The sequence below is a fragment of the Euwallacea fornicatus genome, chromosome 3 (assembly GCF_040115645.1).
Source record: "Euwallacea fornicatus isolate EFF26 chromosome 3, ASM4011564v1, whole genome shotgun sequence".
Taxonomy (NCBI): domain Eukaryota; kingdom Metazoa; phylum Arthropoda; class Insecta; order Coleoptera; family Curculionidae; genus Euwallacea; species Euwallacea fornicatus.
Genome location: NC_089543.1, coordinates 598,642 through 613,689, shown reverse-complemented (window position 1 = coordinate 613,689; position 15,048 = coordinate 598,642). Strand labels below are relative to the sequence as shown.

The window sequence follows — 15,048 nt, the reverse complement described above, 5'->3', positions numbered from 1 at the left end:
CGCCACCTTCGAATTATGGCCCTAAGAGATAAGTTCGTCTCGTCGAAGACGCTGGTAAATCAGTGGTTTGCTGAGTATTAAGGGCCCATTGAGATTTGAATCTTTTATTACCGGATAAGAAGTTTTGAAATGATTTTCTACCATTCCCATTTTGTGTTATTGTTCACCTTAAATCATCGTCAAAATTGACTGTAGTAATGCAGAGGACGGATATATTGGAATCTAGAATGGGATGATATCGTGTTTAGTGAGGAATCCAGATTGTGTTTGGGTATGCATGATGATCGGACAAGAGTAAAAAAAGACAGGGTGAAAGACAGGATCCTCAGATTACAATACAGGGATATGCCCATCAGACTGTTGGGGTAATGGTTTGGGATGCTATTCCGTATGGTAGCAGGTCACTTTCACTTTTCATTAGAGGCAATATGACAACCCAATGGTACAGATGTCCTGGGACCCCATCGCGTGCCTCATCTGGAATCGTTTTTTTATTCCAGTTTTCTAGCTATGCAATGTACGACCACATGTAGCTACAGTAACTATGGACTTCTTTCAACAAAATGCAATGAATTTGCCACCTTGGTCACCTCGATCTCCAGATCTCTCACTAATTGAACATGCATGGAATGTTGTAGATAGAAAGTTGCGTAATTTACCCAATCCCCCACAAACTCTAGCGGCGTTATGGCATGCTGTCCAGTTAGTCTGGAATGAGATCTCCCAAGAGGACATCAATCGCTCCATTAGATCCATGCCTAGACATGTACAGGGATGTAGGAGGCACCGCGAAAGACCGACAAATTGTAATTTTTTTTTGGTTTTTAACAATTAAATTTGTTCAATTTTTTAATGGGGCATTTGTTTTAGCGTAAGAAATGTACAAGCCAAAAATAATTGAAATAAAACCATTTTTACGGGGGGGTTCTCTTCTGTATCACGTAGTATACATTCTTAGCTGAAGCAACAAGCCATATATTGTAGTTTGCAGTGGAATGTTATGAGTTGGATGTACATAGTAGTGAACAGCTGCGTTGAAAAATGAACGTACCACAAAACAAAGTGTATCAAAAAGGCCGAATGACACAACGTTTTTGTTGTTTTTCTATGTGGGCACTGTAATTTTTTGATCTCCGTAGTGGACGATTGAGCAACGTTCTGTTGGTTTCTCTAAAACGGACTTCGATGACAGTGATGGATAGAAAGTGTAAAATTACAATTTGCAGCTATAAAAGTAACTGTGAAGTTCCAATTTTTTCGTTGCGCCTAAATTACAGCGCGAAATTGTATATTTGTTCTGCAAATCTCATCAATGTAGCTGAGAAACTTTATCGCTTCATATGTATTTGCCAAACATATCTGAAGTTCCGGGGAATGGATTCGGTGATCAAGGAAACAATAAAAATAGATCCAGAGATTTTTGACCTTTCCTAAAGTTTTACGGTGTAGCTTCGCGAATTATTATTGACGCTTTACTCGCGTATCGGTTAAAAATAACCACAATGTGTTTGAAAAGGAATTTTAAGTACCATAGAAATATTCTTTAATAAGTACTAAATCACCGCTACTTTAACCAGCATTTGCAAAACTTCCACTCTCTGATCATTTTAAATAAAAATAATATAAATTCTTTTGCTTGGAGCCCAAATGACACAGATTTGAATTTTTATTTTATTTCAAGCGAACTCTTCATTAGCTTCTGACTTCCTGGCTATTATTTAGCCGTTTATTATCCCAGATTAGCAATTTATTTGAAATTGGATTATCCAATTATCATAGCTGTTGCTTTAGTACGGTCGTGACTAGACCACCACCTGGTTTAATAAGGCCCAAAATTGATTGGAGATCAGTTGGTTGGTCAAAGCTCTGCTAATTAAATTACATTAATTAGACGTAATTCGTCTGTTAAATTGACATACGCACTCATACTACAAAAATGACTACGTTTGGATTATATGTAGTTATTGAAAACAACTACTCTCCATGAAGGAGCTAAAGGTACTGCAACTTTCCACTTCATTGAAAATATAGATATGTGTGTGAAATAAAGGAAAAAATAATCCTTTTCCAAGTTTGGAAAATCGCGTCTCTGATGTCATACATCGATTCCTATTGGAACGGAGAAGGTAAGCGACCCTCCTATGTAGCTTACACAGGGTGTTCTTTAATTAATATAGACAACGTCTGAACGCCGAATGTACGGTCGAAACTATAACAAAAAGTTTATTGAAAAAAACTCCTCAAATGCTTCGCTAGAGATAAATAGGGACTAAAATCTGGCGTTACGACGTTGCCCTCGGAATACCTTATGTGTACAGAACTCTTACTGTCCAGATTTAGGATGCAGAGGACGACATAATTCATATTGCTTAAATTTCCCAAAGTTTTTCAGTTACCAATTGTTTAACGTCAACCTGTTATACATCACCAAATTTATAAAAACATTTTCTATCGAAAAATATTTACAAAAATATAAAGTTCTATTTGAAATGTTGAAGTTGGCACCTGAAGTAGAAAAGTTGAGTTAAAAAAATCAGTTTCGACGTTAATTGGCACTCTGAGAAATATTATTTTAATTGGTTTTTAGTTTATCAAAATCCATTCATAGGTAACTGAGTTACAGCTTCGATAGTTTTTTTTTTTTGAGACACCCCGTAGGTATAGCCGTTGAGAATTTTACGTCAGAATGAATGTGAGGAGTGTGCTTTCGATTGTAACTAATCAACGTCTAATGCTATTGCTTATGAAGTAATTTAAAGAGTTTTGGGCTCGCTCATTATACCTATTAAGGCCATTAAATTCCTAATCTCATTTGACATTTAATTTTGAACGTACCTACATGTGGTCGCTCCCTAATTTTATGTTATCTAAGCAGCAATCTTATAACGTAGTATTTACGTGAGGTTATAGTTTATTTAAATTGCGCGAGCATTGGATTTTTTATTTTATTTAAGTCCCTTTATAGTAATTACTAAGTACGTATATATTAATGCGAAATTGATTATCTATTGACATTAAGAACATTAATCTCCTATGGTAATTAGCGAACAGCACTTGAGTGTTATTGTCAAAAGAGAAGCATAATAACAATTTGCCATTTTAGTTTTTAAGCCTTCAAAATGGTGTTAATTTACGATGTCTGTTAATAATTAAAATGTCTCAGCTTCTTTTCAATTGAACGCTGTTAATTGGATGATAATTTATACGTAATCGTTTAGTTAGTTATTTATTAGATTTGCATTCATTGATGCTGAAAATGAGGCAAAAATAAATTAGGTAAATCCATAAACGGAATAATTACTTTATTTGAAAAAAACAACTTTTTTAATCCATTACTTCGATAATAGAGTTGGAATTATAAAAAAAAGTTGTACTGACAATAACCAAACAATAAGAGGCGATATTTTCAAGGTTTTTTTCTATGACTATTGTAGTCGTAACTTAATATTTGTTTATGCTCTCGACCTATAGCTATATAAGTATTAAAAAGGAAGTAGATAATACTGAAAACTTCTTGCGAGCTTTCACTACCCACATGTTCTCTTGCATAATTAACTAATCAAATTATAGTCATGGACCAACATACAAGCGGTCGCTTAGTATTGCTACAACTAAAGCATTAGATGATATGTATTCGACATATGACTTAATAACGTGCATAATTTATCGTAATGTCATTGGCCTGCATGATGACCAGAACAAACTGCTAGAATTAATGAAAGAAGTGCAGATCCTCTCTTTCAGTTCGCTGTAACTTGTCTTTCCAAGATATTTACCTCGCAATCTGAGTGAAATGATCACAAATTATTACGAATTATAATGTTTATTACTGACGATCATAAATAGACAGTGTCTCAGATACTAGCAGACAAATATAAATGCAACAAGGTTTTTCTAAAAATAAGAAACAGAGCTGTTTGCATGCGTGTAATTTGTAGAATATATAATTGTTAGGTAGACTGCAAAATTAATGCAATTTTAATTATGGTAATTACTGCCCGGTTGCATCTGTCTTTCTTTGAATGTCCATTTCTTCTCAAACGATCGGAAACTCATTTTACTTTTAAACACGCAGAATAGCATTAAATCTACAGCGTTCCTGGTAATAGGGCATTCAATGCACATGCTATTTTAGTGTTTCTAACTTCACTCGTTCAAAATAACGATTTCAAGATCAAGATAAGAGAATTGAGAAGCGAAAGTGTATGGACTCACATCATTAGCTAAACACTTTGAAGTTGTTTAAACGCTCTCGAGAACACTCATCTGTTTGTTAATAAGTTTTTAAATTCAGATTTTTACTACTGCTAAGTATATTTGCTTAACAGACCATAAAACTCTTCACTGAATCTTTATGATGGAGGACCATTCCGGGAAGTATCCTCACAAAGTGCAATGATCGACCAATCTGGGATACATCACATCTTCGCATCTCTTTATCATGACTGTTCTGATTTCATTTTTAGGTCGAGTGTCCCTGAATCAGATTTAAAATTAGATTCCTGCTCGCATTAAAGTAGTTTCGAAACACTATTATTTTGCACATCCAAGCGATTTTGGGGCTCATATTGATTCAGGTCGTGTTTGATAATATTTTATTACTGGAGAGTGAAAGAAAGAGAAAAATTCCGGCAGTGAGTTATTGATATTACCCGTTGAAAGTGAAAATCCGCATACCCCTTTTTCACTTTTACGCTCATTCGCATAAACTTTTCCATGATCAAAAATAGCATTTGGCGTTGTAATGCCGATGATACAATGCCAAATTTCACTTTATATTTAATCACTTGTTGATTCATTCATTCATTACTTCTCATGCACTCGTAAATCTATTTAAAACATGAGCGATATTGTTTGCATGCACGTAAAATTTCCAATAATCGATTAACACCAACGGTAATGTTGTCGCAAAGGAGATCCCTCAAAAACCTCAATGAGCAAAATTGAATTATACAGTCTGGTTTTAGAAGCGAAAGAAGGTTGGAAGTCCCCTCTCACAATTAATTTCGAACTCGAAACTGACCTTAAATCCATGCGGCGACCAGCAAAGCCATAGGGTCGGCCGGCGGTGGGAGCATCCAGTTCATTTGAAGCACCCAAAAGAGGCAAATTTACAACCGAGGAGACCCAACCCCGGCTGGTAGAATGGGTTAAATCTGCACGTAAATTGGTAACAACAATCTTTGTTGAAAAAATAAATGGCGGCATTCGATCACGAAGTTATATTCCATGGACTAACATGTACCTAATTGTTAATGTGTGTCAGGCGAGCCTCTTAATTTGACTGCCATAACAGTGTATTAATATTAATGAGGTTGTTAAAGCATAAGGCGTCCTAAAATTTGTCTCGGTTTCTTATGTGCTTAGCGCTGTGAGTATTTTTTTTACCATTTTGTATTCCTTTTTTGTCTGAGCAATTTATTTGACGAGAAAGTCCCTTTACATAAAGCATATAATGAATAAGTTATTAAATAGATATGTACCTTCGGAGAGGAAGATTTCGGCCTAGAAACATGGGACGTGGGCCGCTAATGCTTCCTTTTCGAGTTAATTTGTAAATTATACGACGGGATAAATACTTTATTTCGTTAATAATAGTAGGAAAACCTTTATAAGGACGTAAGAATAAATTGGTACCGTTGAAAGTTTGGATTGGAGAGGCTCTAACTGTTGTCCCATATAAATTACAATTACTTTCGTGTTACTACTTTCAACTTCTTCAATTTTATAGGTTGTCCTCAATTGTCTTTAATGTTCCATCATAATTAGTTTATTATCTGAATCGGATGGAAATACGTTACTGCGACGGAATAATAATTATCGATAGGAAGGAATTCCGTACTTTTACCTTGAAATGTGCACTTTAACGATAAAGAAATCTGTATGGGCTTCTGTGGTGTAAATCAAACTTATCGTTTCCCTCTTCTGAACTGCGGCATAATCGACAGGAAAATATGCGTCCACGATGCATAAAAAGCTAACGCGATTACGTACACTTAATTAAGTCTATAAAAATGGGCACAAATTCCCTCACGTTCCGGCCATTTTTTCCCGGGCGAATTTACCAGGAATAAGACGAGCCGCAAAGGCAAAAATGTGCCATTATCAGCAATTGACGGAATCCAATCGAGCCTTTCAACTTACAAGAAACAACAATAACTCAACCACAAAGCTATATTGTTATGATATTTTCTTAAAAGTGGTTACGCCTTTTGTGTGTTACTATTTACCAACCCGTTACGTTAAATGTCAAAATTGGTTATTTTCTAACAGTACTTGGAAGTACCGTCTTTGTATGCTTACGTCATTTCGACCTATAGGTTTTGTCTAATAATTTGCTGAAGGTTGAATCAATCACACCATATTTTTGTTTTAAGGTCATTCCCAGCGGTAAATATTGAGTAATGTTGCAGCATAGGAAGTTGATTTTTTTTTAATTATCAAATTCCAACTCCATGGTTCATTTACTCTCGTAATAAATTTATAAACCAGTTGTTGTTACGAAGATGTAAACCTAATCCCATTCGCCAACGTAACATTACGAATGAGAAAGACCCGGTAATGCGTGCGAAATTGTATACTTCAGTGTACGATTGCAAAAAGGTTTAAATCAGATTTGCAGTTAGTACTTGTTTGTGTAGGATAATGAACACCTCAATTATAATTCTTGCAGATGGTTTGGCTGCTTTGTACATAAACATTTTTGGCCATATCGTTTCTGGTTAATTGCGATCCATTGAAAGTTACCGCTATCAATTAAAATACTTTAGAGGCGGTGAACAATTAATATTAAATTAAGTGTGAATAGGTGAATGAAACGGTTTAATCATACCTGATGAATAATGAGAATAATGAATATCACATTACTGTCGTAGTATGATTAGCGAGAGGCCCGAGGAAATTGCTCCCTTCTAATAATAGTCTAAGATGTATTTAGAAACACTGTATCAAGGATATTAATCCAAGGTTTTTAATGCTAGCAAGATTTCTCAGTTTTATGTCATTCCTATTGAAATCCTAGTAAAAATAGACGACCTGAATTCTAAAGTCTCCTCAACTGAAAATATTTAATTGCCCATTCAGTTGGCGAACTTCGCAAAAATAGCCCCTAATTTCCATCTTTAAGATTTTTTTTTTTTGCAAACTTAAGTGTGTTTTGAGTACCAATTAATGCGCGTAACCCTCGACAATAAATTAAGTCACGCACCTCAGTACATGATCAATTAAAGGATCTCTGTTAAACATGACTAATGAAGAAAAAACATACCACACGAGTGTTAATATAATGGTAATTATATTTTGAAAACCGTTCTAATAGTGCCAATTATCCATTTCGAGATTGCTGTTCACCAGACGGTTCAATTACCTGGTAATCTGGGTGCTCTTGAAGTTGTAACTTGCATGTAATATTTCGGTTCCGTAAGATATGTGCGGATAAGAAAATATACAAAAACTAAATATAGACGACACCGAAGGCACGCAGTAATTGAATATTTCTCGACGATCTGTTTGTTAGTGTACCGGGCGTTTATAAACATTTTTCCCTCGCGTAAATTGATGGAGGCTGGCTCCAAATATTACGAATCATTCAAATTTTGCTGATAGATTTGACCTACTTTCGAGAAAACAAATTTCGAACTAACTGACGTTTTATTGTTTTCAGGTGCTGCACCGTGATATCGAAAATCACGGTAAAATAGTGGGTTCAGTTGTGAAATTGTGCAAAAGACCCGACGTCAAATGCAACACTGCCAATGCACGACGCATCGCCAACGGTCTTGAGCGCAGATGGCACCTTCTGTTCCTGAGATCTTTGGAATGGCAATGCTACCTGGAGTCGCTTTCAAAGAAACACAATTTTAGGGTGAGTACCAGACATAAATCACTACAAAGTTACTTAATTCAAATCCGCTAAGCTCTTGAAGCACGTACGTAGATTACTTTTACTCGCCAATTAAGTCTTCAATTAAAAAAATGCGGATGTTATTTAGGTAATTCTAAGAAGGCACGTCCAAAATTGAAAGTTCTTTCGGATATGACATCACGAGATTCTATTAGAAAGTATGAAATGCAGAAAAGAGTGAAATACTTATCAAACGGTGATCTAAACGCAACTACTATGTAAGCGTCATGAGTATAACCCCACAAGCCTATATGCTTAATAATAATATTTATTGTTATTGGATAATATAGGACAATTTAATTTCCTTTTCATATCACCGCTGGCTGCCATGAATTATTAGCACTGCTCTTTGCAAACTAAGACAATGCAGATTACACGGAAGCTAAAGCATTGGAATATTATTCTACTTCTACTCGAATCTCCTTATACAACATGAATAATATCACTCTCAGTTCCTCTTTCATTTCATTGCAGATAGTGTCCCAAACTGCCATTATCTAATATCGAACTTCCGGTAGTTCTCTCCGGGTATCTGAAAATGAATAATAAATTATATCATTCGTCGCTGACTATCGATACTGATAAAATTATCCGATCATTTCGTAACAGGCATTTCATGCGTGGCTCAAAATATAGTGAACTGTATATCTACGTACACGTGTGTATGTGTGTACGTTATGCTTTTATTTATGGGATTAGGTACCACCTACTTCCGATGTGCGTACATGTGTTTCCTCACTGCATCGATTCATTTTTATACCAGTTAGGCCTGTGATAATGGAATGTTTTACATAATGTGGCATTTAGTGTCAGGTCTGCGATTTTTATAGTATGCCATTCAACGGCATACTGTGGATTACAGTGTAATTCAGTAAATAGTAGATTATTTTCTTATTGTAAATATGTTATTCTAGATTTAGATATTCGACACAAATATTCACTTTATCACAAATTAAACCATTATGTTTTTTTATGTCTTTAAGGTATAACGATGAAAAAAATATCTCACTAAATCTGATGCCATCGTTGTATAGACACGCAGGGTTGTATCCTGTGCCGCATATGCGGTATGCAGCCATCCGATTAGCACTTTTAGTGTCTTCTAGGCTTCGTACAAACTTGAATGTCCCGCCGCACAACAAACAGTACAACGAACCTAACGACGAATAAAGCGCTAATTTGGACAGGACAGCAAGCCCGCAGGATATGTAAATCTTTTGCAAACACGCACCACCAGCTTTTCAGTAATAAGCGCGTGTCAAAAAAATTCTGGCCGGTAAAAGAACTTGACCTCTTGATTATCGCCAATAATCCGCAGTAAAAATTTCAGAGAATTATCTCAGAAACTATAAAAGTCGTGTAGATAAAGCTTTGACAAATCTTTGACTGTTTCTTGCATCTCAGAAACTATAAGTTTTCCGACTTCTAACATTACAATTTTTTTATTTACAATTATTACAATATTTACAAATACAGGGTGTTTCAGAAAACGGGCGAAGCCATAACTCAGTTATTTATGAACGGATTTTGATGGACCAAGTAAAATAATAGTTCAGACTACTAAGTAACGTTAAAATTGGTTTTTTAAAACTCAACAACTTTTTCTGCTTTACCTGTCAATTTCGGAGTATATTTTTCTGAATTTAATGATGTTTCACAAGTTAATGTTAAAATAATTTTTTACTGAAAAAAATTGAAAAATTTGAATAATATGAATTATGTAACCACGTTTATCATCATGGGGCCATCTGCACTATTCTATTGTACTGCATCATTCTATTGTATGATCTGGTACGAAGACGTCTGACGCTGATATGATTGATACCCAGAGAGAAGAAACAACATAAAGCCGCCCTTAACTATTGAAACCACTTAATTTTTTCCCGCAAATTTCTGGGAGCAGTTATGTCGCAACTGTGATTATCGAAACTTACGAGAAATAATGTTGTGGTTCCAATAGTTAAGGGCAGCTTTACCTTGTCCCTTCTGGCTCGGTGTCATACGGATACCTCTTGTCTATGGCGTCAGGCGTCTTTATACAAGATCACACAATATGATCAGATGGAATGAAATGCAGATGATCACAGAATAACGCAGATGGCCCCGTGACGATACGTAACAGATGGTTAGATAACTCATAACGTCCAAATTTAGATACAGGTTATATAACTCATATGGTTGATTTTTTTGATATTGTTTTCAGTTAAAAATTGTTTTAACATTAAGCTTGTCGAATATTGTTGGATATGGGATTTAGAAATAATCACCACGAAATAGTTTTAATTCTGCTTTTATTAATTGCAGTCAGGAGGCACGCCCGTGTTGTCGCTGACAAAGTTCCATAAGAACTAACTATACAAAAGATTAGTAAGATTCCCATCACACAGCAATTAGGGACCAATACTGCAGGCGCCCTTTTATGTATCACCTCGGCCATGTGGTTTTCATAAAAGAAAAGATCTACTTTCAAGTAGATAAAAGAAACTAAAATATCCTATTTTTCAATTCTTTCCGTACAGTGCAGAAATGGTCATAAATCTAATAAACTTGTCTCCTCCAGTTAGTAAATTAGAAGAGAACATAAAGACCGTTGAATTTTGGTGATGATTGATTTTTACCAGAAATCCAACAAATATTAAATTCAGAAAAATATGTTCTATCAGAGAATGTAAAAAAATATAGTTCCATTCAGGATACTGAAGTTGCCAGCTGAAGCAAAAAAATTTTAGTTGCAAAAAATCAACCTTGACGTTCGTGAATAGGCTGACAAATATCGTTTTGTTCGGTTTTTAGTTCATCAGAGTCTGTTCATAAATAACTGAATTGTAGCTCCGCCCATTTTTTCGAGACACCCTGTGTGACCCAAAATTGCGCTTCCCACGAAATGCCGGAAATCTGCTAATTTAAACTGACTCACACTCTAGAGAGTTTTATCGAGATATTGAATTTTTAGATTACCTTCGCAGCAACTGTCTTAGAAACTTCATGTTCTTAACAGAAGTTCACTGAAAATGTGGAAATTCAATTTGCAGCCCATAAAGAAACAATCTACTCGGCTCATTCGCACTTTGAATGGTACCGAAAATCTGACACCATAATTTGACCGCTTTCGAAAGGGACTTTTACAATGTCGTTCTTTCGTCTTTCATGAATGAGCGGTTTTTAGTTATTTAGTATGTTCGCCTGTTTTGCGGATATTTTATGAAAGCCGTCGGGCTGTACAAATTTCGACGCAACTCACTGAAACGAGGCATTATTTTTTCCTTTTCGAAAAGTGGCATTTTATTAGGCACGCAATTATCATTCCTACTTTGCCACATTATTACCACCGTCCTTTCACATACGATTGCCACCGTTCCGATAATGGTATACCTCAAATTTGATAGGCCCTACACGGCTATACGGATGCACTGACGCCCCACAACAACTAAACGTAAAATCACAATGTCAAAAGGTTACATTTAACCACATTTTTGCGGCTTCAAGTTCTGCTTTCTTTACAACGTTTGACATTGTTTCGAAACGAAATCTCCCTACAATACACGATTATTAAGGAAAACATCAGACATCTGCGAACGTTCTCTCAGAACCCTTTACACTGATTACAACTTTCTATAATTTGTACCTGCCAGTTTTCTTTTTGGCTTATGGGTTACAGGCGAGCATTTAGAAACATATTTAATATTTGCCGTTGTTTTCCAATTTCAATTTAAGTTGTGTTAACATGGGTGCACACAGACGAAGATGCGATCGCCCAAGACATTGATTAAACATCCTAATGCGTTTTCTATGCAAACGAAACATCTTAAAATGCCAATTATTGTGTGTTAGGATCTAGCTTTGAAATTTATGCACTGACAATGAAAATAAACAGTCCTTATTTATGCTTTGGTAGACTGCGCCTCACTAGAAGGATTATTTTTTTGTGATGTTAATGCAGTTTGTTCTATAACATAAGCCATGACAAATAGACCATTTTATGACCAGTAGGATGTGGATAAGTTTCTTTTGACATTGAATTTGTATACCAGGTCTGTAAATATGAAACCGGAATCTTTTAATAAAAAGTATAACTTACCTGCGCAATAATTATAAAAAATATTTTATTCGAAATATTTCCCATCGTTACATATACATTTTTCCCATCTCTCTGGCAATTTGTGGATGCCACGCCAAAAGAACTGTTGCTCTTCTGAGGCAAACCGTTCATCGAGCCATTTTTGAACTGTTTCGTAAGAGGTGAAGTGCCGTTCTGCAAGAGCGTGTCCCATCGATGCAAATAAGTGATAATCGGATGGTGCTAAGTCGGGTGAATAAGCCGCGTGCGATAGCACTTCCCAATGAAACGTCCCAATCGTTTCCTTCACCAGTTTTGCAGTGTGTGATGGTGCATTATCGTGAAGCAATATCACCTTGTGTTGCCGTTCTTGATATTCTGGTCGTCTTTCGCGCAAAGCTCGATGCAAGTCCATCATTTGTTGTCGGTAACGTTCAGTATTAACTGTTTCTCCAGGTTTTAGCAGCTCACAATAAATTACGTCTTTTTGATCCCACCAAACACAGAGCATTGTTTTCCGTCCGTATCGACTTGGTCTTGCTGACGATGCTGATGGTTCGCCTGGAGTTACCCATGATTTTTTACGTTTGGGATTCTCAAAATAGATCCATTTTTCGTCACCAGTCACGATTCGATGAAGAAATGACTTTCTGTTATACCTGGTAAGCAACAATCGGCAAGTGGTTTTTCGATTTTCTTGCTGTCTTTCATCGAGTTCATGTGGAACCCATTTTCCTATCTTCTGAATTTCTCCCATGGCTTTCAAACGAATGGAAATGGCTTCTCGTGTCACATTTAATTGGTTCGCTAATTGTTGTTGCGTTTGAGCATCGTCCTCATCTAACAAAGCTTGCAACTCGCCGTCTTCAAACTTTTTCGGTGGTTTTCCACGCTCTTCGTCATTGACGTCAAAATTTCCACTTTTGAATTTTTTAAACCGCTCATAGCACTGTGATTTTCCAAGGGCATGTTCACCGTAAGCTTCAACAAGCATGCGATGTGAATCTGCAGCCGTTTTTTTCAAGCGGTAGCAGAAAATCAATGTTGTCGGCAAATCGTAATTTGTAGGCACAAAATTCGACATGCTCAAAGCTATTGCAAACTGTACTGCAGTATTGAACCTGTATTGTCATGATTTGAAAATCATTCTCAGATATAAATAAGAGATATAGTACCCTAATAACACGATAAGGTAGTACCTATATTGACCACTAGGGATATTTGGAGGCAAATTCCGGTTTCACATTTACAGACCTGGTAAGTGGTAGGAAACAATCAATGGACAGCCCGCTAGTACAGCAGGTAAAACTTGCTTAAAACGGCTAACGCTACAAGGCTTCACATCTTATAATTGAGGTGAGAATTTGCCGTATTAATTATTAAAGTCTATGTTAAAGTCTGACAGCTTTCCAGATATAGCATAGGTGTTACTGGGGTCAGCGTGCTAAAAAATTGCCGCACCAAACGGCGCGGGTATCGTGTAAAAATGATTATTCATATTGAACAAGGAAATTAAGTGCACAAATTAATCAAGCAATTAAAAGATCTTCGGCTATTACCTGCTCCCTCCTAGGCCGTTTCGCTCTTGATCTTAGTGTTGCAATTTTTAAACCATTTCAAAGTCACCCTTATTGATTAATCCCGAAACCATCCCGGGTTCGTTGAGAACCAAAATAGTCTCGAATCCAGCATTAAACGGAAACGCTTTCTGTTAGGCTGGCTTATATAAATATAGAAATAGTAAACATGACATTTTTTCCTATTTATAAAGCTCTACATGGATTCGGGTGATTTTGTTCTTTTTTTTTTTTGGCGGTTAGTGACGTTTTCCGTTTCAAAGGCAAGGTCTTGCTGCTCGGGATTAGCTTTAATGACGTCGTCACAGCTCAGAAAAATGAAACACCGATAATAAACAATGACTGATAGTTTAACTATGCATTGCGCACAAATATGCAGTAAAAACCGCTAACTGCTGATTGCATTTGAATTTTTAGACGCTAGAATGTTTCTCTAGTTTTTAGGCAATGTTATCTACTTTTTCGGGTAAGTCCAGTAGATTTACGTGCAACAACAATTCCATTGCAACCTTCGTGAATTTCTGCTATCGCGATTTCCTAGAAATGCAAGCTTATTAAATTTAGATTGTTACTAACAACCCGTAACATTTCTTCATGCATCCGATTTATTTTAGCTCGACCATAAATCTCCAACTACGGGTGTTAAACATGCGAACAATAACTGCTGTTCATGTTATTCGTAATAACTAACGTGTAAAAAATTACTCTTTGAATGTTCTCTAATAATGTTAGTCATAGGCTCACTTTCGCTTTGTTGAATCGCTCCTTGAAGGCATTAGAATAATTGCCCGTTCAAGGCGTTAGATCATGTTTTAATACGATTTATTGTTGGTGAAGTCACTTAAAACCCAAAATTACAGGCTAATTTGAGACAGGATTCAGCTGCCTTATTTACCGAGTAATATAACTGTCAAGTAATTGTTAGAACATTCAATATACCCTGCTCCTGGAGGGTCCTACAGAATGTGTTCTGACAACAACGCGGATTCAGATAACCCTGAACGAGCATAGTTTGATGCCATTAGATGCAGCCGCTGATCGTGCCGCGTTCGTTTGGTCGGAGCCCTGATGATAAAAAAATGTTTGTTGAGTTTTTTTTTATTCTTTAAAAAGTGCCTGGGGTCGGTCCCTCAAAGAAATCCGCGTTAGAGGTGGCTGGCCACAAGGCAGTTGCTCATCGCCGCTGCTTTGGTGCCTCCTGATGGTCTCTACAGAAGCTGCAGACCGTAGGATTCAGTGCCCAGGCGTACATGGGGAGGCTGATTGTGGTCTGACGATGAGTGGAATATAGAAATCCACTTTTTCCCAGCATCAATATCTCAGAAAGTTGTAAACCGGTTGGTTAAAAAGAACTGTATCAAATTTTGATTAAAGCGATACTTCGGAAGGCCTGCAAATTTCACACCGATTCAAACTTTTAAGTAGATTCTACATATTGTATTGTCCCACATAACAAATGTAATTGCCGATTGAAGAAAAAAAAATCAGCAAAAACCAATAATAACTAGCAA

The 15,048-nt window shown here is 36.3% G+C and overlaps 1 protein-coding gene across 2 annotated transcripts in view; it reads left to right on the top strand.

Moving 5' to 3' along the window:
- klar (klarsicht) overlaps positions 1-15,048 on the top strand; it is a 71,436-nt gene that overhangs the window by 29,832 nt on the left and 26,556 nt on the right. For both annotated transcript variants that reach the window (XM_066301933.1, XM_066301934.1), the window contains exon 6: positions 7,664-7,864. In XM_066301933.1, coding sequence (XP_066158030.1) covers positions 7,664-7,864 — 201 coding nt within the window. The remainder of the gene's footprint in view (positions 1-7,663; positions 7,865-15,048) is intronic.